General features: G+C 43.6%; 1 protein-coding gene across 7 annotated transcripts; it reads right to left on the bottom strand.

Annotated features, from left to right (window-relative positions):
* Window positions 1–113: 113 nt before the first annotated feature.
* LOC130870276 (zinc finger protein 60-like) lies at window positions 114–19,989 on the bottom strand. 7 transcript variants are annotated; one of them, XM_057762925.1, is made up of 6 exons: window positions 19,918–19,989; window positions 18,039–18,141; window positions 15,759–15,809; window positions 14,484–14,610; window positions 12,513–12,611; window positions 114–3,375 (listed from the first exon to the last, which is right to left on the bottom strand). In XM_057762925.1, exons 3-6 carry the CDS (start codon window positions 15,789–15,791, stop codon window positions 1,262–1,264), a joined length of 2,373 nt encoding a protein of 790 aa, XP_057618908.1. In that variant the 5' UTR covers window positions 15,792–15,809; window positions 18,039–18,141; window positions 19,918–19,989; the 3' UTR covers window positions 114–1,261. The 7 variants fall into 7 exon arrangements, with proteins under 7 accessions (XP_057618908.1, XP_057618912.1, XP_057618910.1 ...); XM_057762929.1 differs by lacking the exon at window positions 18,039–18,141 and adding an exon at window positions 19,522–19,737 and having other exon boundaries at window positions 19,918–19,967; XM_057762927.1 differs by lacking the exon at window positions 19,918–19,989 and adding an exon at window positions 19,360–19,509.
* Between the last annotated feature and the right edge of the window lie 395 nt (window positions 19,990–20,384).

Below are 20,384 nucleotides of genomic sequence, written 5' to 3'. Positions count from 1 at the left end.
TGAGTTCGAGACCAGCCTGGTCTACAAGAGCTAGTTCCAGGACAGGCTCCAAAACCACAGAGAAACCCTGTCTCGAAAAAACCAAAAAAAAAAAAAAAAAAAAAAAAAAGAATTTTATTATTTATTAGAACCCCTTTCCCCACAACTTTGGCTGGTACTGTGTTCACAATCAACAAATTATACATAAACAAAAAGTAAATGTCAGGTGGTAGTGGTGGCACCGCCTTTAATCCCAGCACTGGGGAGGTACAGGCAGGCAGATCATTGAGCTCAAGGCCAGCATGGTCTACAGAGCAAGTTCCAGGACAGCCAGGACTACACAGAGCAACCCTGCCTCTAAAAAACAAAACAAATAAACATAATCAAAATAAATGATCAGTCTAACGTGACAAGAGTCACGGAACATTAATGGTGAAAAGGTGCCTCAGATAAACCCAGTTCCAATAACTGTTTTCCCTATGCTCACTGTCCTTGGTGAGTAGTGTTTGAGAAATTATGTTTATACAATTAACAAGATGAGACTAAATCAAGAACATGATGGCTACCCTATTACTTCTGACATTTGTACACATTCTCAACAGAATATCCCCTATGAACAATAGACTTCCCACGTTCTCATTGGCAAAGAGATCCTTGACATCAAGAATATATGAATACTCTGATGTTGACCAATTCTAGAACAAATTAAAGTTCTTTCCACATTCTTTTCAGTCATAGTCTTGGAATTATGAGTTTAGTAACATTTCCATACAAAGGACTGTCCACCTTCCTTACATGCATAAGACTCCTGAAGATTATAATACATTTTCTGATGTGATGATGTTGTATAAGCTCACCATTTCCAATAAAGGCTTTCCCACTCTTTAACTCATAATGTTTCAGACCAATAAGGATTCTCTGATGAGCTTTAAGAGCTGAGCTGATTCTATAAATAATCCCACATTCTTTGAATTCATAGGGTTTCACATCAGCATGGAATCTTTTATGTTGAAGGCCTGAGCTCCAACTGAAGTCTTTCCACATTCTTTACAACAACAGGTGACTTCACTGTGCAGTGATGGCTGAACTCAATCTAAACATTTCTCCACATTTCTTACATTCATACGGTTTCTCACCAGCACGAATTCTCTGATCAACAACTAGCATAGACTTATTACTAAAGGCCTTTCCACATTCTTTACAACCATAAGGATTTTTTACTAATATGAACATTAGCATGCCAAACAAAGTTTCATTTTCAACTAAAGGCCTTTTCACATTTTTAACATTGGTAAGGTTTTTCATCAGTGTGGATTTTCTGATGTGCTTTAAGGTATTCACTACGAGTAAAGAACTTCCCACATTCTTTACATTCGTAAGGATTCTTGCCAGAATGCATTCTAAAATGTCCAAGAAATTGGTAGTCATATCGAAAGGCTTCCCCACATTCCGAACATTTAAAGGGCTTCTCACCAGTGTGAATTCTCTGATGAATTCGAAGTCCTCTACCGCGAACAAAACCTTTTCCACACACCTTGCACTGATAGGGTTTCATGTCGGTATGAGTTCTCTGATGCTGAGTAAGTTCAGACTGAATTCGGAAGGCCTTCCCACATTCCTTACACTGAAAGGGCTTCTCATCACTGTGGGTTTTCTCATGAATTCTAAGGCCTGTACCGCGAACGAAGCCCTTTCCGCATACCTTGCACTGATATGGTTTCACATCGGTATGAATTTTCTGATGCTGAGTAAGTTGGTAATGAAGTCTGAAGGCTGACCCACACTGCTCACATTTAAATGATTTCTTTCCAGTATGAATGCTCTTGTGCCGAGTGAGCTGTGTCAGAACAGAGAAGGACTTCCCACACTCCTTACACTGAAAGGGTCTCTCACCAGAGTGAGTCTTCTGATGCTGCGTGAGGTTTGAGCGACGATTAAAGGCTTTCCCACACTCTTTGCATTCATATGGCTTCACACCAACATGAGTGATCCTATGTTGAACAAGGGTGGAGACACGCTTGAAGGACTTCCCACATTCCTTGCATTCATACAGTTTTTCACTTGAATGAATTATTTGATGGCTCTTAAGATGGGCGAGAAGCCGAAAGGCCTCTCCACACTCCTTACATTCAAAAGATCTCTCACCACTATGAAATCTCTGGTGGCGAATGAGATGTGTATTAAGTCTAAAGACCTTCCCACATTCCTTACAATCAAAGGGTTTCTTTCCGGTGTGAATACTCTGATGTTCAGTAAAATTTGAACGTCGACGGAAGTGTTTCCCACATTCCTTGCACTGATAGGGTTTCTCATCAGTATGGATTCTCTGATGTTGAGTAAGCAGGGACTGAAGTCTGAAGGCTGAGCCACACAGTTTACACTTGAAGGGTTTCATGTTAGTGTGAATACTCTGATGCACAGTAAAATTTGACCGTCGGCGGAAGAACTTCCCACATTCCTTGCACTGATAGGGTTTCACATCACTATGGATACCCTGATGCTCAGTAAGGTGGTACTTACGTCTGAAGGCTGACCCACACAGCTTACACTTGAAAGGCTTCTCATCAGTGTGAGTTTTCTGATGCTCAGAAAGGTACGACTGAAGCCTAGAAGCCTTCTCACATACTTTACACTCAAAGGGTTTCTCACCAGTGTGAACACTCTGGTGTTTCACATGGTATGAGCCAGTACTGACTGTCTTGCCGCACTGCTTACACTGAGATGACTTCTCTCCAGTATGACTATCCTGGGTCTGAGTGGTGATCTGTGCTAGAACAGCGAGGGCCTTCTCACATTCCTTACACTGACCCGGTTTCTCGCCAGAGTGACTTTTCTGATGTTGTGTGAGGTTTGAGTGCTGATTAAAGGTTTTCCCACACTCTTTACATTCAAAGGATTTCACGGCAGAATGAATGCGCGTATGTTGAAGAAGCATGGAGAGATGCTTGAAAGACTCGCCACATTCCTCGCATCTGAAATGTCTCTCAGCACTGTGGGACTTCTGAGGTCTCGTGAGCTGTTGGGGTTTCAAGGCCTTCGCACCTTCCTCATGGAAGTCACAGGGCTTCTCTCCAGCGTGACTAGCCTGATGCTGAACAAGACTGGAGCTACAACCAAAGCACTCCCCACACTCTTGACATTCAAATGCTCTGTCTACGTTGTGAGGAAGAGTCTGGCTGGTATAAGGAGGTAGTTTTTCCTTGTTTCTAACCGATTGGTCAGCATTTCCCTTTTGACAACTCTGTAGTTCCCTGAATGTACTACAGTCGGGGCCATTACTAAAACTGGAGCCCTGGAGGTCAAAAGTTTTACTTATATGCTTTATGCTCTCTTTGGGTAGATTTATACTATGACTGTCTGGAGATATTTTTTGAACTTCAGAATCTGAGTCCAAATCTGAAAGAAAATGAAAAAGCAAGAATATTTTAGTTTCCCACGACACAAACACATAAAAAAGTCCATTTTATGAGCAGCAGTAACAAAAGTTTATGTGAGACAGTACTCTTTACAGTAGAATAGGGTGGAAACAGGAAGGCGTATCTGCTTAATGAGATTAAAACAAACTGTACTAAAATAATTTTACATGCTTTATGCATACTCCAGGAAATGCACATGCTTTGGTGAAGGTTTTTGAAACAATAACAAGAAAAATAATATACTACACAATACCAAGTATCTGTCATGCATTAAGAAAACTAGTCAGAGCCGGGCGGTGGTGGCACACGCCCTTAATCCCAGCACTCGGGAGGCAGAGGCAGGCGGATCTCTGGGAGTTCGAGGCCAGCCTGGTCTACCGAGCGAGTTCCAGGACAGGCACCAAAGCTACAGAGAAACCCTGTCTCAAAAAAAAAAAAAAAGGAAAACTAGTCAGGGCCTGGAATTATTAAAAAAGAAAGGGAGTAAAGATCGGTGGCGGTGGTGGTGCACAATGGTAATAATTCCATTAACAGGCAGCCAGAAGTAACAGCATCATGACTTCCAAGACAGCTTGGATTAGATAGTGAAACTACTTCCTGTGGTATCTCCTTACTCTCTGACCTCTTTCCTAGGGGACTCAGCAGATCCTAGTGGAGTGCTTGCTTTCTTCCCTCTTGTGGAACCCTTTGATAACCTCCATCCAAATTTCTAAGTGTCAGCTTCCAAGACATAGAAACAAATTTTACCTGAAGCCCCAGTGGCCACACCTATCAGGATCCCACAAGAATTCCCTACCAACAACATACAGCTACCACACTCTCCTAAGAACCAGAGAAGGCAACAAGGGCCAAGAAACAAAACACTCACCCAACAAAGACAAGACCAGATATCAGCACCTAGAGTTACACTCTTCCCAAACTCAGATGCCTAGATGCCAGAATAAAACACAGCAACAGCCACAGCAGTTTGTCTGCACTAGATCCAACATCCCTACTACAGCAGGTGCTGAGTACTGTAACATACCCCCCTTAAAGCCATTACAATGAATTTATGTATATGAAATTAATTTGATATTTATGAATATGATAGAGGTCATTAAATAGGAAATGAAGAAATGCCTTAAAGAAATCTATGAAAACACAAAAGTGGAAGGAAATGAATCAAACAAGACCTAAAAGTAGAAACAGAATGGATAAAAAAAAAAAAAACCAAGCTGAGGGCATCTGGAAAAGTTTCAAGACTAAAAAGGGAACCTAAGAAGCAAATCTCAGCCGGGCGGTGGTGGCGCACACCTTTAATCCCAGCACTCGGGAGGCAGAGACAGGCGGATCTTTGTGAGTTCGAGGCCAGCCTGGTCTACAAGAGCTAGTTCCAGGATAGGCTCCAAAACCACAGAGAAACCCTGTCTCGAAAAACAAAAAACAAAAAAACAAAAAAAAAAAAAAAAAAAAAAGCAAATTTCCAGGGCTGGAGAGGTGGCTCAGAGGTTAAGAGCACTAGCTGCTTTTCCAGAGGTCCTGAGTTCAATTCCCAGCAACCACATGGTGGCTCCCAACCATCTATAATGAGATCTGGTGCCCTGTTCTGGTCTGCAGGTGTACACACAGGCAGAACATTGTATAAATAATAAATCTTAAAAAAAAAAAAAAAAAAAGAAAGAAAGAAAGAAAGAAAGAAAGAAAGAAAGAAAGAAAGAAAAGGAGCAAGTCTCATGAACAGAATACAAGAGATGAGAGAGTGAATGCCAGGCATTAAAGACATGATAGAAGAAATGGACAGCTCAGTCAAAGAAAATGGCAAAGCTAAAAACATTCTTGCACAAATTATCCAAGAAATCTGGAACATCATGAAAAGACCAAATCTAGGAATAAGAACAGAGGAAGGAAAAGAGAGCCAGGTCAAAGGCACAGGAAAGGAAAAAATTAAAAAAAAAAAATACAAAGAAAAAAAAGGCACAGGAAATATTTCCAACAAAATCATAGAAGAAAAGTCCCCTAATCTAAAGAATGTAATACCTAAATAGGACACAAGAAACATACAGAACACCAAATAAAACCAAACCAGAAAAGAAAGTCCTCTTAGGGCATAAGACATCAAATGTACACGACAAAGAAAGAATATTAAAAGGTCATACAACTATGTGCCAACATAAAGAAATTAGAGAGGATCTCGTACTCCAACTTAATACCACAGCGGAAAACTCTAGAATAAAAAAAAAAAGAAAGAAATAATGAACTCAGGGCTGAACTCAGTAAAATAGAAACAGTGAGTATAAGAAAAAATGCACAACGAAACAGAGTTGGTTCCTGAGAAAGTAGGAAGACTGCAACTCTTTATCCAAATTACCTAAACGGCAGAGAAAGGAGATCCAATGAACAATATCAGAGATAAAGGAGAACAAAGCAACAGACGGGAAATTGGAGAATCAGTGGGGCATAAGGTAAAAGCATCACTCCATCAAATTTGGAAAAAGAAATGGGTCAGCTTTCTAATACACACCACTTACCAAAGTTAAAAAGATGAGGTAAACAACTTACACAAACCTATAATCTCTATAATTAGTAATTAAAAGACCCCTAACCCAAAAAGGCCTAAGTCCAGATGTTTTAGTGTACAGTTCTACCAGACTTTCAAACACGAGGTCAGGTCAATACTAATTTAGTCCTCAAAACAGACATAGAAGGAACATTGTCCAATTCTTTTCTTGAGGCTACAGGAACCCTGATACCCAAACCACATAAAAACACAACGAAGAAAACTACAGACCAATTTCCTTGATGAATACAGAAGCAAAAGTTCTCAATAAAATACTTGCAAAATGAATCAAGAACACATCAAAAAGATCATCCACCATGATGTAGACTTCATCCCAGAGATGCAGGGATGGATCAAAATATGTAAATTGATAAGTGCAATCCCACCATAAAAACAAACTGAAAGACAAAAGCCACACAATCATCTCATTATCTGTGGAAAAGGCCTTTGACAACATTCAACACAGCTTGATGATAAGAGTCCTGGAGGACCAGGTGGTGGTGGTACACACCTTTAATTCCAGCACTTGGGAGGCAGAGACAGGTGGATATCTGTGAGTTCAAGGCCCGCTGGTTCCTCAGAGATAGTTCCAGGACAGCTGAGATGTTACACAGAGAAACCCCATCTCAAAAAGTCATAAAGAGAGAAAGAGAGTGTGTGTGAGAGAGAGAATGAATGAATGAATGAATGAATCCTGGAGAGATTAGGGATACAAAGGATGTTACTTCAACATAATGAAAGCACTGTACAGCAAGTCCATGGCCAGCATCAACTTAAATACAAAGAAATTCAAAGCAATTCTACAAGGTTGTCTACTCTCTCCATGTTATTTAATAGAGTACTTGAAGTCTTAGCCAGAGCAATAAAGCAATTGAAGGTGAACATGGGCTTACAAACTGACATGGTCAGAGTATATCAATTTGCAGATGATACAACAGTATACATAAGTGACCCTCAAGACTCCACTAGGAAACTCCTACAGCTGACAAACATATGCAGCAAAAAAGGTGGATGCTAAATCAACTCACAATAATCAATAACCCACTTGTAGTAGTGTCAAAGTAGTTGTTACCCAATGGGAGTAGCACTATTTTGAGGTATGACTTTGTTGAAGTGGGTATGGCCTTGTTGGAGGAAGTATGTCACTGTGTGGGTGGGCTGTGAGGTCTCATTTATGCTCAAGACACACCCACTGTCTCGGTTCACTTCCTGTTGCCTGCAAGATGTAGAATTCTCCTTTACCTCTAAGTCAGCATGTCTGCCTACATGCTGCCATTCGCCCAGCGGCGATGTCCCATTATGATAATGGACTGAACCTCTGAACCTGTAAGCCACCAACTCACTTAAATGTTTTCCTTTATATGAGTTGCCATAGCCATAATGTCTCTTCACAGCAATAGAAACACCTAAGACACCACCTATGTACAAATGACAAATGGACTGAGAAAGAGAAAAAAAGTCAGGGAAACAGCCTTTCATAAGAGCCTCAAAAAATATACAGTATCTTTGGGTAACTCTAACCAAGGAACTGAAAGACTTGATGATAAAAACATAAATATGGGAAAGATTTCCCATGTGCACGGCTTGGTAGGATTAATATAGTAAACATGACCATCACATCACACATTAATCTACAAGTTCAACAAAATCATTACCAAAATAACACAATTAATTCTTCAGATATGGTGAGGCCAACTTTCATCTTCATATGCAAACATAAAAAAATCAGGATAACTAAAACAAAACAAAAAGGAAAATCCTGAGTAATAAAAGAACTGCAGGAGGTGAGGTATCACTAGCCTAATCTCAAGCTACACTACAGAGCTATGGTATGAGAGTGTGATAGTGACATAAAAACAGACAAGTTGATCAAGGAACCATATTGAGGACCCAGACATTGATCCGCAAACCCACAGACACCTGATTATTGATAAAGAAGTCAGAAATAGCCAGATGGTGGTGGCGCACGCCTTTAATCCCAGCACTCGGGAGGCAGACACAGGGAAATCTCTGTGATTTTAAGGCCAGCCTGGTCTACAAAGATAGCTCTAGGACTGCCAGAGTTGTTACACAGAGAAATCCTATCTCAAACAAACAAAAAGAAATCATGAAATTCAAAAGCAAATGAATGGAACTAGAAAAAAATCATTCTGAGTGGGGTATCATAATCATTCTGAGTGGGGTATCACAGACCCAGAAAGACAAAAATGGTAATGTATGCATTCACTTCTATGACATTAGCTGCTAAGCCAATGCTAATCAACCTGCACTCGATAGAACAGCAGGGTTAGGTATAGAGTAAGGGACGGGTGGGCAGACATATAGATAATTTTTAGAAAAGGCAAACAGAATATAGTTATGGATGGATGGGGCGCTAGCATGAGAGGATCAATAGGGGAGGGAGAGAGGGAACAAGGGAGGAATTATGAGAATACCTAAACTCAAGGGCCAGTGAGGGGTAGTATGGATATCTAATGAGTAGGAAGGTCCTAAAAGAAACACACATATGAAGACTACCTGAATGAAATAGCCAAATAATGGGGGAGACGGAATCCCAACTGCCCGCATCTTTCACTAAATGAAGCGTCTAGTGCCTAATTGAGCTACCCACCAACAGCTGTCATGGGAACCCCAAACAACTTAGGCTGCTGCCGCAAACTGATGGCAAGCCCACAAAGCTGAGAACAGCACCCACAAAACTCATTGAACATGAAGAAGTCGAGCTGGTGCCCACAGAGCATGTGCCCCCACATTCCAGAGACTTTGGTACAGCAAGACATGCTGCACCCTACCAGAAGAAAAACAAACACCGAGCCAGCCACAAACCCTTGAATGTAGTCTTTTCTGCAAGTTATAACAGGGCCATGGAGGCAGAAAGTTTGTGGAAACAACGAGTCAATATGTAATTTCATTAAGGCCCACTCTACAAGACAGAACCCATTCTTTTTTTTTTTCTTTTTCCGAGACAGGGTTTCTCCGTAGCTTTTTGGTTCCTGTCCTGGAAGTAGCTCTTGTAGTCCAGGCTGGCCTCGAACTCACAGAGATCCGCCTGCCTCTGTCTCCTGAGTGCTGGGATTAAAGGCGTGCGCCACCACCGCCCGGTTGATAGAACCCATTCTTAATACTGGCTGAATGTTCAAGAACATGGAACCAGACAGCCCAGGAACCTCTAGGATCAAACCAAATATTACTGTTCGAGAAACACAAAAGCAAAAGACAAAGCAACAAAATGGGTCCTAATGACATTCTGCTGTCCTTACAGTGTCTCGCTGTCATCAGAGGCGTTTCCTTCTGCAGCAGCTGCGAACAAGCACAGAGACCCACAGCCAGACCCATGCAGAGAATGAGAGACCTTGAGACACTCAGCCCAAAAGGATGTTTCCAACAAATTTCTCCCATAAAAGTTCAGGTAACCCCATTGAAGAGGAGGCAGAAACCAAAAATGTAAAAGCCAGAGAGACGGAAGACACCAAGAAAACAAGGCCTCTAAATCAACATTGATCAAAGCTCTTATGACCTCACACAGACTGAGGAAGACGCACACGGTCTGTACTACCCAAACTGCACTTGGTCGGTCCTTTGTGCACAAATTTATTATGGCCTCCAGTTTAGTATTTTTATGAAATTCTGGAGTGTGTAAACAAATGTGTTTCTGTTTCATGTGTCTTTACTTGCAGTGTTCTGTTTGTTCTAATTCTGATGTGTTAGTTTTTGTTTTAGCTTCTTATTGTATTATCTCCTAGAAGCCTGCTTTTAAGGAGAGACAGGAAAGAGTGGATCTGATGGGGAGGAACTGGGATGAGTAAAGGGAGGAGAGGCCATAGTCAGCTCATATTATGTGAGGAATAAATACATCTCAATAAAAGGAAGGAAAAAAGACTAAGGAGATCCAATAATAAATCCATAAAGAAGTTGGACACTGCCGGGCGGTGGTGGCGCACGCCTTTAATCCCAGCACTCGGGAGGCAGAGGCAGGCGGATCTCTGTGAGTTCAAGACCAGCCTGGTCTATAAGAGCTAGTTCCAGGACAGGCTCCAAAGCCACAGAGAAACCCTGTCTCAAAAAACCAAAAAAAAAAAAAGAAGTTGGACACTGATATATCCAGAAAACCTAAAATCAACCCCCAAATGTTATTTAAAATAGAAAATCCATAAGCAAAACTACTTCTGATGATCCTGAGATAATAATGTTATTAGTATGAGAATGACATTTTGTTTTCGATTAATTAGTAATGATGGAATGGTATTTGTGGATGATATCTTACTAGGAGATACAGAAAATACTTAGCATCAACTATCGTATCAATGACTCGCCATAAATAGTACAACAAAAAGTGTTTAAGCATGTAGTTGTAGACAAAAACACAGCACATGAAGCAGAATGTCTGTAATGAGTACATTTAGATAACATTTCTTAAAGCTGTTTTATTTGGGGGGTTTGTGGTTGAGGTTGTAATTTTGTTTTATTAGTTTTAAATGATTCATTTATTTTCATTTTCTGTGTTCCCGTGAGTGCCTGTGCTGCGGTCTGCAGGCCATGCAGTGGCACTCCAGCTGACAAATCGGGTCAACCACAGAAACACGCATTCTGATGGAGGCCGGCCTAGAACAGCAGCTGCTCTTCAGTGCAAATCCCCGTGAACCCAGAGCACTCTCCCTCTCTAGTGGGACTTGTCCAAAAAAGCTTGAGCAGTGTATTAATCAATTACTGGACACAATTTGCATGCCTGGTACCAAGTGAAGTCAAAAAAGAACATCAGATCCTTTGGAATTGGAGTTACAGGCATTTGCAAGTCTCCATGTGAATGTTGGGTATTGGAAGCAAAACGTGGTCTTCTGTAAGAATAGCAAGTACTCTTAATCACTGCACCGTCTCTCCAGCCCCTCTATGTTTTGAGATGGTCTCAAGTAGCCTAGGTTGGCCTCAAACTCAGTACGTAGCTGAGGATAACCTTGAAGTTCTGATCTTCCTGCTTCCACCTCCCAAATCCTGGTATTGTGTGTGTGTGTGTGTGTGTGTGTGTTTGTGTGCGCCTGCGTGCGTGTGTGCCTTGTATTAGTCAGGGTTCTCTAGATGAACAGAACTGTTCATTTTATATATGTGGGATTTATGAGAGTGGCTTACAGGCTATGATCCAGCTAGTCCAACAATGGCTGCCTAGCAATACAAAGTACAAGAACCCAGTGGTTGTTTACTCCATGAGGCTGGATGTCTCAGCTGGTTTTCGGTACATTCTGGATTCTGAAGAAGTAGGCCCCCGTGCCAGTGAAGGAATGGACTTGCCATCAGAGTGAGGGAAAGCAGACAAAAGGCAACAGATTCCTTCTTCCATGTCACCAAATGATGGGGCAAGATTTAAGATGGATTGTCCCACCTCAGAAATAGGTGGGTCTACCCACTACAAACGACATAACTAAGAAAAGTCTCTCACAGGTGCACCCAGCTGCTGGGGTTTTAGTTCCAGATGTGGTCAAGTGACAACCAGGAAGAGCCACCACAGCACCATGCCAAGCTAGGCAGAGGTTGTGTTGTGTGTGTGCTCACATGTTGTTTCCCTGGCTTGTCCAGCTACTCTTTTTGAGTCAGGGTCTCTCATTGGTCTGGAGCTTGACAAGTAAACTAGGCTGAGTGTTAGCAAGACAAAGGATCTGTCTTTTCAACTTTCCCAGTGCTGTAGTTGAGAGCACAGGCTACACCATCACACCCTGATCAGAGTCAATATGAAGATATACAATTAAAATATGTGCTATGCCTTATAGTGGTACATTATTTGTATTCTGATAAATAAGTCTTGTCTGAAGACCAGAGGCAAAGGTGAAGCCACTAGAGGTCAAGCAATGGTAACACACACCCAGGATTTGGGAGATGGAGGCAGATGGTTCCCTGTGAGTTCCAGGCCACCCTGGACTACACAAGATCAATGCAGAAATAGATCCAGGTATTGCCTCACCTTTAATCCCAGTACTAGGGAGCCACACGCCTTTAATCCCAGCACTAGACAGAATATAAAATGCAAGAAGAGAGAGGCTTAGTTTGCTTAGAGTTGCCCAGCCTTGGCAGAAGTAAGACTTCACTAGTGGCTTGGCTGCTCTGCTTTTCTGGTTTTCAGGATGAACCCCGACTTCTGTCTCTGGGTTTTTATTCTTCATGCTACAATGCCTCACTGTGTTACCGCATTCACTGGTGTTCAGTGTGTCTTATCATTGGATCAGTAGTTAAGAGACTGACTGCTCTTCCAGAGGACCTGGGTTTAAGAGCAGTTATATCAGCCACCTCCAACTCCAGCCCCAGGGGATCTGACTTTCTCTTTGGGTACCTGCACACACGTGCACACACACAACCAATAATAAAATACATTTAAAATGACACAAAGAGGGTAACTGCTCCAGTACGACGAAGAGGGGAGAACTACTTAGACTCATGAACTAGCAGCCCCTGTGGCAGCTTTTGCTATGACCTTGACTTCCTTCCACAGGCCCTGGCACTCTGAAGGGAGTGTGTCAACCCCGGGTCAGGCATGGGGACCTCTGCGACCACACACTGAGATGGCAACGCTGCTGCCCTGCCTTCCTCTTACTCACCTGGGCTGGGCCTGTCTGCTTCTTCCGTCACAGCCATCCAGGGCTCTCTCTCCTGCTCCAATAAGGTGATCAGATCGGGTTTGGAAATGGAACTTCCCACTTAAAAGAAAGGAAAAAATGACACATGTGGAGACTTTATTTTTTTGACTCAGTCTCTCTTGTTATCCCCAGGATATCCCGGAATACAATACGTAGACCAGGCTGTCCAGCAACTTTCTTGATCTGCCTGCCTCTGCCACCCAAGTGCTGGGATTAAAGACAGGTGCCACCATGAGTTGCCTGTGCAGATTTTTAAAAATACAGACTTATTTATTAAAAAGGTCTCTATAGTTCAGTATAGTGAATCATGCCTGTAAGCCGAGCAGCTGGGGAATGAGCCAGGCCAGTCTGGGCTGCCTAGCAAGACCCTTGTTTTAGAAAAAAAAAGGGGGGGGTGGGGGAATGGGTTAAATGCAGACAGGGTCTTTTCACATAAGGAGAGAGTATACATAGTGGGTAAGAACATGAACACTTAGGCTACACTGTCCAGTGTAAACCCCGTCTCTGCAGCTTAGGAATAATGGGCCATTAGTTTAGGCAAGTCCCATAAGATGCTATGTACAATTTTCTCATCTAAAAACTGGAAAGTGTGGCTCACATGTAATCACAACACCTGAGGAGTGGAAGCAGGCAGATGAGAAGAAGTTCAAGGTTGGCTTTAGTTTCATGACAGGCCCAAAGCCACTCTGAGCTACATGAGACCTGGCCTCGACAAAAAAAGCAGTTAATAACAACAACAATAGCAATAATAATAACTTAGATTGAATTGGTGATATCTATTGGATAGGGTTGATACTAAGATGAAATACTATAATCAATACTTTGAATGCTGTGTGACTGACACTAAACATCATTTTTCTTCATTTCCATTTATTACGTAGTAATGCTGGGGACGGAATTAGGACTTTGAGCATGCTGGACAAGTGCTCTACCGTTGAGCTACATCCCCAGGCAAGAAAACTGTTACCATTATTGTTAATTATGTTGGCTTTGTTCACATTAACACCTCATTGTAACAGATTTAATCGACGAAAATGAAAAATTCAGAGTTTGAAACTTCCACCACAAAGCAGGAAAAGGAAGTATTCATTAAGGGAAATAGAATGTGTCCACTCCTGCTCTGAATTGTTTCTATTGACTCACAGGAAGTAAATTATAAAAGCTCTTGTATTTGATTCTGTATGCACACATGTGCAGTGTACATATGCCCTTATGAGGGTGTGTGCACAAGAGTGTGTAGGCATGCATGCATGGGTGTGTGCACAGGCCAGAGAGCAATGTGAGGGGTCTTCTTTGATTGCTCCCCACTTTGTTTTTAGAGAGAGGGTCTCTGTGAACCCAGAGCTCATTGAGAGGATTTCTAAGGTGTAGACAGAAGGCAGGGGTTTTTAAACCAAGGAAATCCCACTTTACTCCTTTAAGGAGGAGGAACTCAGCTTCTTCTTTAAAATTCTATTGATTAAAATTAATTTTATTTTATGCCCATGTGTCTGTCCACATGCATGGCTGAGTACCATATGCATACATGATGGCCACGGAGGCCAGAAGAGGCCTTCAGAATCCCTGCAACTGGAGTTACAGAGGGCTGAGAGCTACCTTGTTGGGCTGAATCCTCTGCAAGAGCAGTCAGTTCTCGTAAACAAAAATCTCTGTAGTCCTTAATTTCATTTATTGATTTATTTCCTTATTTATTTCACTTTGCTTATTTGCTCTGTTTTGTTTGAAACCTGGCCTCATCCTGTAGAAAAGGCTACCCTGGAACTCAATATATATCTGAGGGTGACCCTGAACTCACAATCTTCCTGTCTCAGGCTTCTGAGTGAAAAAAATGACAGGCATGGGCCACCAGGCCCAGCTTCAGCTACCACAGGAAAGATGGCCCTGTCTTCTCAGTCAGAGGCAAGAAAGCCAACAGTTTAGAGGACACCTTACCCACTGTGAGGAGGTTTCTGTAGGTCTCCAACATAATGTCCCTGTATAAGACCCTTTGAGCAGCATCCAGGCAGGCCCACTCCTCCTGAGAGAAGTCAACAGCCACATCCCTAAACGTCACTGACCCCTGAAACCACAAACACAAGTAGAGTGAGATTGGGGAAGCGTTCAAGATGGAAAATGAGAAGGGGAAGGACTCAAGGGCGGGAGGAGCCACATAGAGATGCTCAAGGCACCTGACTGTGTGAGCTCCCCCAGGAAAGGAGGACTGTGGCCCCTACACACCCAATAGAGGTGCGCTTCCATTCCATCCACAGCCTTAAAGTTACAGCACAAAAGAGAACTGTCACCAGGCTCAGTGTAAAACACCTAAGACACAGTGTGAGTCCCTGAGTTTATTTTGGCATCAGGAGATATCATAAAGATTTCATTTGGTAGCCGGGCGGTGGTGGCGCACGCCTTTAATTCCAGCACTTCGGAGGCAGAAACAGGCTTATCTCTGTGAGTTCGAGACCAGCCTGGTCTACAAGAGCTAGTTCCAGGACGGGCACCAAAACCACAGAGAAAACCTGTCTCGAAAAACAAACAAACAAAAAAAAAAAAAAAAAAAAAAAAAACAAAAACAAGTATGGGCTAAAGATTTCATTTTGTCATCAGCATGATTTTTATAAATACGTAAGAGTCCATACTACTGGCTACTAGGTTTAAGGGTGTTTTCCCTTAAAATCAAAAAACTACATTCTACTAAGATAGTGCAGATGTCTCAGGTCTTCCTGAATGCTAGAGACTACAGTCCTCTCCCAATCACAGCCTGGATGACCTTCCCTCTCATCACTGCACTCTCTATTAAAGTCCCTCAAGCAGGTCATCTCGTCACACACATGCACGGAGGTCATTCACTCTCAAACCCTGTGTCATCAGCCTGAAAACACCAAAGATGTCAATCAGGATCGCCAGTGCAGTCAAAGGAGACCATCACCTCAACGGTCTGAAACCCCCAAAGACCCTGGTTCCCTGTGGGACTGTGGTCCTCTGCAACGACAGTCCTCCCTGACCACAGGCAGGAGAGAGCAGGTGTGCAGGAATGCACTCAGAGCAAACTGCAGAAGCAGCTGGAAACAGGCCAGACAGGAAGTGCTCTGACCTTCCAACCCTCACTGTAACTGGGCGGGCGGGCCTGGAGGATTTCGGGTCCTGGAAAGCTTCACAAGAGAAAGGCAGCAAAGAGTCATCTAACCTGGAAGCCGCCTGTGTAGAGAGAGAATGTCAACTTACACAGACCACGTCTTGAGAACCAGAGCTGGCCATTCTTCTTCAGGATCCTCCCTGGGGGACAAAAAGAAAGCCTCTCATTGGACTGTCACTTGATGTCCCACACTGACTTATGACACCATGATTTTCTTCTCAAGCATCCCTACTCACACTCCTCTCCCATGGCTCATGGCCTCCCACACACAAATCAGAAGCAGACAGGAGTCTACACAAAGTCGATTCTGTCCTAACCCCGACAATCACTACGCAAGGGCTCAACGTGGTTGTGCGGAGCATAAGCCCGTCTGCCTTGAACTTCCTCCAGAAGATGTCGGCAGAAGGGATCCCATCCTCCATCCTGAGCTCCAGCTAGCCCTACACGGGGTCTGCCCTCCTACTGTGAGCAGGTCTTCCTACTGGAACCCCACCTTCATGGCTGATAGGGCTGACAGCATCCCAACTGTACATCCTTTGGAAACTCAGGGCTGAGTGAGGCACAGCAAGGCTGGAGGGCAGGAGGTCTGCAGTGCAATCCTCAGGCAGTGTTCAGCAGTCTGAACCCACTTTTAGTAAATGGAATCCTACACCATGGAGCACTTTCCTGAGAACCTTCGCTCATCTATGGTCATGGCTTATGTTGTACCAATAACCATGAATCCTGATGAAGATAATTAGCTAAAAAACATGCTGTAACAGCCGGGCAGTGGTGGCGCACGCCTTTAATCCCAGCACTTGGGAGGCAGAGGCAGGCGGATCTCTGTGAGTTCGAGACCAGCCTGGTCTACAAGAGTTAGTTCCAGGACAAGTTCCAAAACCACAGAGAAACCCTGTCTTGAAAAAGCGAAAAAAAAAAAAAAAAAAAACCATGCTGTAGCAATAGGTGAGTATGATTTGATTCACTCTTTCCATATTATGGGCTATTTTGCAGAAAATAATTTTAAATTTATCTCAGGTGTCCTAAGACTTTCACTTCTAGAACTGGGTTTCTCAACTTCACCATGCTGATATAATTATCAAAACAGATTAAAATTTAATAACAGAAACTGAGACTACTTGAAAAAATATACAGGAAATCATCCACAACACTGGACATTTGGGGTGTTACTCTAAAACAAGCGACAGAAGGAAAACGGACAAATGGGATTTACATTAAACAGCAGAGGAAACCATCAAGAGTAAGGGAAAATCTAGAGAACGGGAGAGAGTATTTGCAAAGCACACCTCTGACACAGTTAATACCTATACTGCACAGCAAAGGAATGCAGACAATTCCCTGACATGGACACATACTAAGAAACAGACAACCACAGAAACACACAGTTCTTCATATGGAACAACAGTATGGCTGATAACAGGTATATGAAAAATAACCACAGTGAGATACGGGTTAAAGTCCCAAAGAGAGGCCTCCTCCTTGCTATTAAGAGTGCCCATGATCAGATGGCTGGAGAGATGGCCCAGGGCTAGAGTATGCTTTGTTCTAGGAGAGGGTGGGCTTTGGTTCCCAGCACCCACATGGTGGCTCACAACTATCTCTCACTCCAGTTTCAGGGGATTCAACACCCTCTTTTGGCTTCCTGAGGCACCAGGTATATACATGCTGCACACACAGACATGCAGCCAAAACAATCATAATTGTAATATAATTATATAATTGTAATATAATTATATAATTGTAATTGTAATATATGTGTACATATTATATGTATGTAATTGATAAACATTTAAAAAGTGTCCGTTTTCTGAAAGAAATATTACGTGGAGAAAGTGTAGGAGAAAGCACATTACTGGAGGGAATGCATATTAATAGTCATCATGGAACACAATCTGGCAAGTTCTCAAACAATTACAACTAGAACTGGCGCACAATCCAGCAATCCCACTGCTGAGCAGAGACACAAGGGAACTACAATCAGTGTCTCCAAGTCACATCACAGTCCCGCATTTATTCCAGCGGAGCTTACATAGCTGTGATACGCAACCCTACCAAGAGATGAGTGGACAAAGCAAATCGAGATTGAGGTTCACAGACACAGTGGAAAGATATCCCACCATTTACTACAATGTGGTGAGCATGGAGGAAAATAAGAGAAATAAGCTAAAGACAAAAAGAAAATGCTGGGGCGAGAGATGACTCAGCGGCTGAGAGCTGGTTTGGCTTTTCCAGAGGTCAGGAGTTCAGTTCCCCGACAGCTCCCGATGCCTGTAACCCAGGTCCTGCAGATCCTAACCATCAGGTCTCTGCGGCACCAGCGCTCATGTGCACATAACCCCACCTGCAGAATTCTGAACAAAAGTAACTACCTGTCGGGTGTTCTGTGTCGCATAGGCCGGTTGAAGAAAGAGATCACTCCGAGATGAAATTTTAAGGCCTGTATATCAGCAGGAAGGTCCAGTCTCTGATGACCTAAGACCCAAAAAGCCATACAAAAGCATATTTACTGACCCTTAGGCAGAGTTGTTTTTCAAGTAAATTATTTCCTCATACCAAGATACCTAATCTATTCTCTCTGTCTCTCTAAAGGAAAGCATCTCATGTCCTCATGACTCCAGTCCTTTAGTGTGTATCCATGTCATCCACAGTAACCCAAGGCCCTCGGGTATGCCAGAGGTGTCTTCTGGCCAAAGCCACACTCCACAAGAAAAACAAGTCTACAAATCATCGGAAACAATCACCGTTTCATCTAAAAAATAAAAATCTCTGTTCTACATTAGCACATTTTCATTTCCTTGTTGTTTTTGAGACAGAGTCTCACTGGGGAACCCAGCTAACCTGGAACTTCCTAATGGAGACTAAGCTGACCATGAACACACAGGAATCCTCCTATTTCAGCCTCCCAGTGGTGAGATTGGAGCCGACACTGTAAAGCCTAGCTTTTTTGTTGTTGTAATTAAGAAACTTGCTTTAAAATACAGCCAGTAATCACGGTATTTCTAGCACTCCTCTGTGCTACAAAAAAACTGAAGAGAAAGAACACAAAGCAACAACAAAAATACATCAGGCTCTTATCATACGGCTGGCACTGCACTAATAGGCTTTACAAATGTCATTCAATAAAGTTCATGACTAGAGAACCAGAAGGGGACATAATCAAAATCCCAACTGAGATACCACAGAGCCACATCCCCACGTTCAACCACAGCACTGCACACCTGGAGCTGGCCAATGTTACCAGTTTCCATACACGGAAACCCTGATAGCATTACCTCTCAAAGATGGAAACTTTAAGTGCTATCCCTTGCCCATTACGGAAATTCTCAGGAGTGAACAGAAATCAGCTACCACCGCCATTCTTCCCCTGCTTTGAAAACAAGGCCTTAAGGATAAAAGACCACCTGATGTGTGTTCCCATCGAAATAGTATCCTATTTATCAAATCGGAGTTTGAAAGCCCAAACGCAAACCTCCGGAGGTTCCCACCTATAACATCTTGGAGAAAGGGAGTGATTGTAGAGAGAAGATGTCAAGGGTCTCCGAAACGATCATGTGACTATTAAGTGGAAAGGGAGGGGACAATGTAAGGGGCACAATGGTGGAGGCATCAATTTACATATTCCTACCTCACTTACTGACAATTCTATATTCTAAAACCTCGTTTCTCAAAGAGGGAGAAAGCGAAACTCACTCTTGAATCCCAGATGCGTAGCGATAAAGCCCGCACTCTTCTCCAGGCCCTCCTTGTGAACACCGGCCGACGCGGGGAGCCTGAGCAAGCACGAGATCCCAGACTGCACGTTCTAGTGACACATCCTAGTGAGCACTGTCCTTCACCCCGCACGACACTCACGGCGGCGGCTGGAGCGCTGAGAAAGTTACGGACTCAACAAGTAGCTGCGCTCCTAGGCGACCCCGGGAGGCGCCTCCGGCCTCAAATGCGCGCCCGCGCTCAAGTCTGGAATCAGGGGCAGCTCCCCTTCAGACTCCGTCCCTGACCTCTCATCGCCGCAGCCTGGTCCTCTGCTTCAGCCGCCGTGGCCGTGAGGGAAAGCAGAAGCAGATCCGACTGGCACAGTGACACGGACAATCAGAGAGCTCGAGGTGTGTAAACGCACACACATGCACACACGCACGCACCAGAGCACACACGTACACACACCACCATCCCTACACACTCGCACACATCACCGTCCACCTACCCAACACCACCGCTCACACCCAGCCTGCTGGCTCCCGCCTTACTCACTGGAGAACAACGCCTACGCCAACTTCTTCCTCCAACTAGAATGCTCCGACCTTCCGCGGCAGCGGCGCCAGGAAACCGGAAGTCGACGGTTACTTCCGGCGCAGTGTCTCCTGGGGAATGGAGTTCATGCGTGCAGGGCCCCGAGGAAGCCAGGCACTTCTGAGAAATCCCTGCAAACTACCTAGACCACCCATCTGGGAGCCGCGCCCAGTGGTTTGAGGAAATTTTCAAAGGGATGCGAGCCTAAAGCATAGGCTCCTCGCTGTGTTCCAATGGTACTTCCGAGTTCTAAGTGCAATGTATTTTCCCTCCTGTGGAATGTACACACGAGCCTGAGGGTTCTCTCTCTCTCTCTCTCTCTCTCTCTCTCTCTCTCTCTCTCTCTCTCTCTCTCTCTCTCTCTCTCTCTCTCTCTCTCTCTCTCTCTCTCTCTCTCTCTCTCTCTCTCTCTCTTTTGGTTTTTCGAG

The sequence above is a fragment of the Chionomys nivalis genome, chromosome 2, assembly GCF_950005125.1.
Source record: "Chionomys nivalis chromosome 2, mChiNiv1.1, whole genome shotgun sequence".
NCBI classification, from domain to species: domain Eukaryota; kingdom Metazoa; phylum Chordata; class Mammalia; order Rodentia; family Cricetidae; genus Chionomys; species Chionomys nivalis.
Note: the sequence above shows the minus strand (reverse complement) of the source record. Positions and strands in the feature narration are given on the sequence as shown.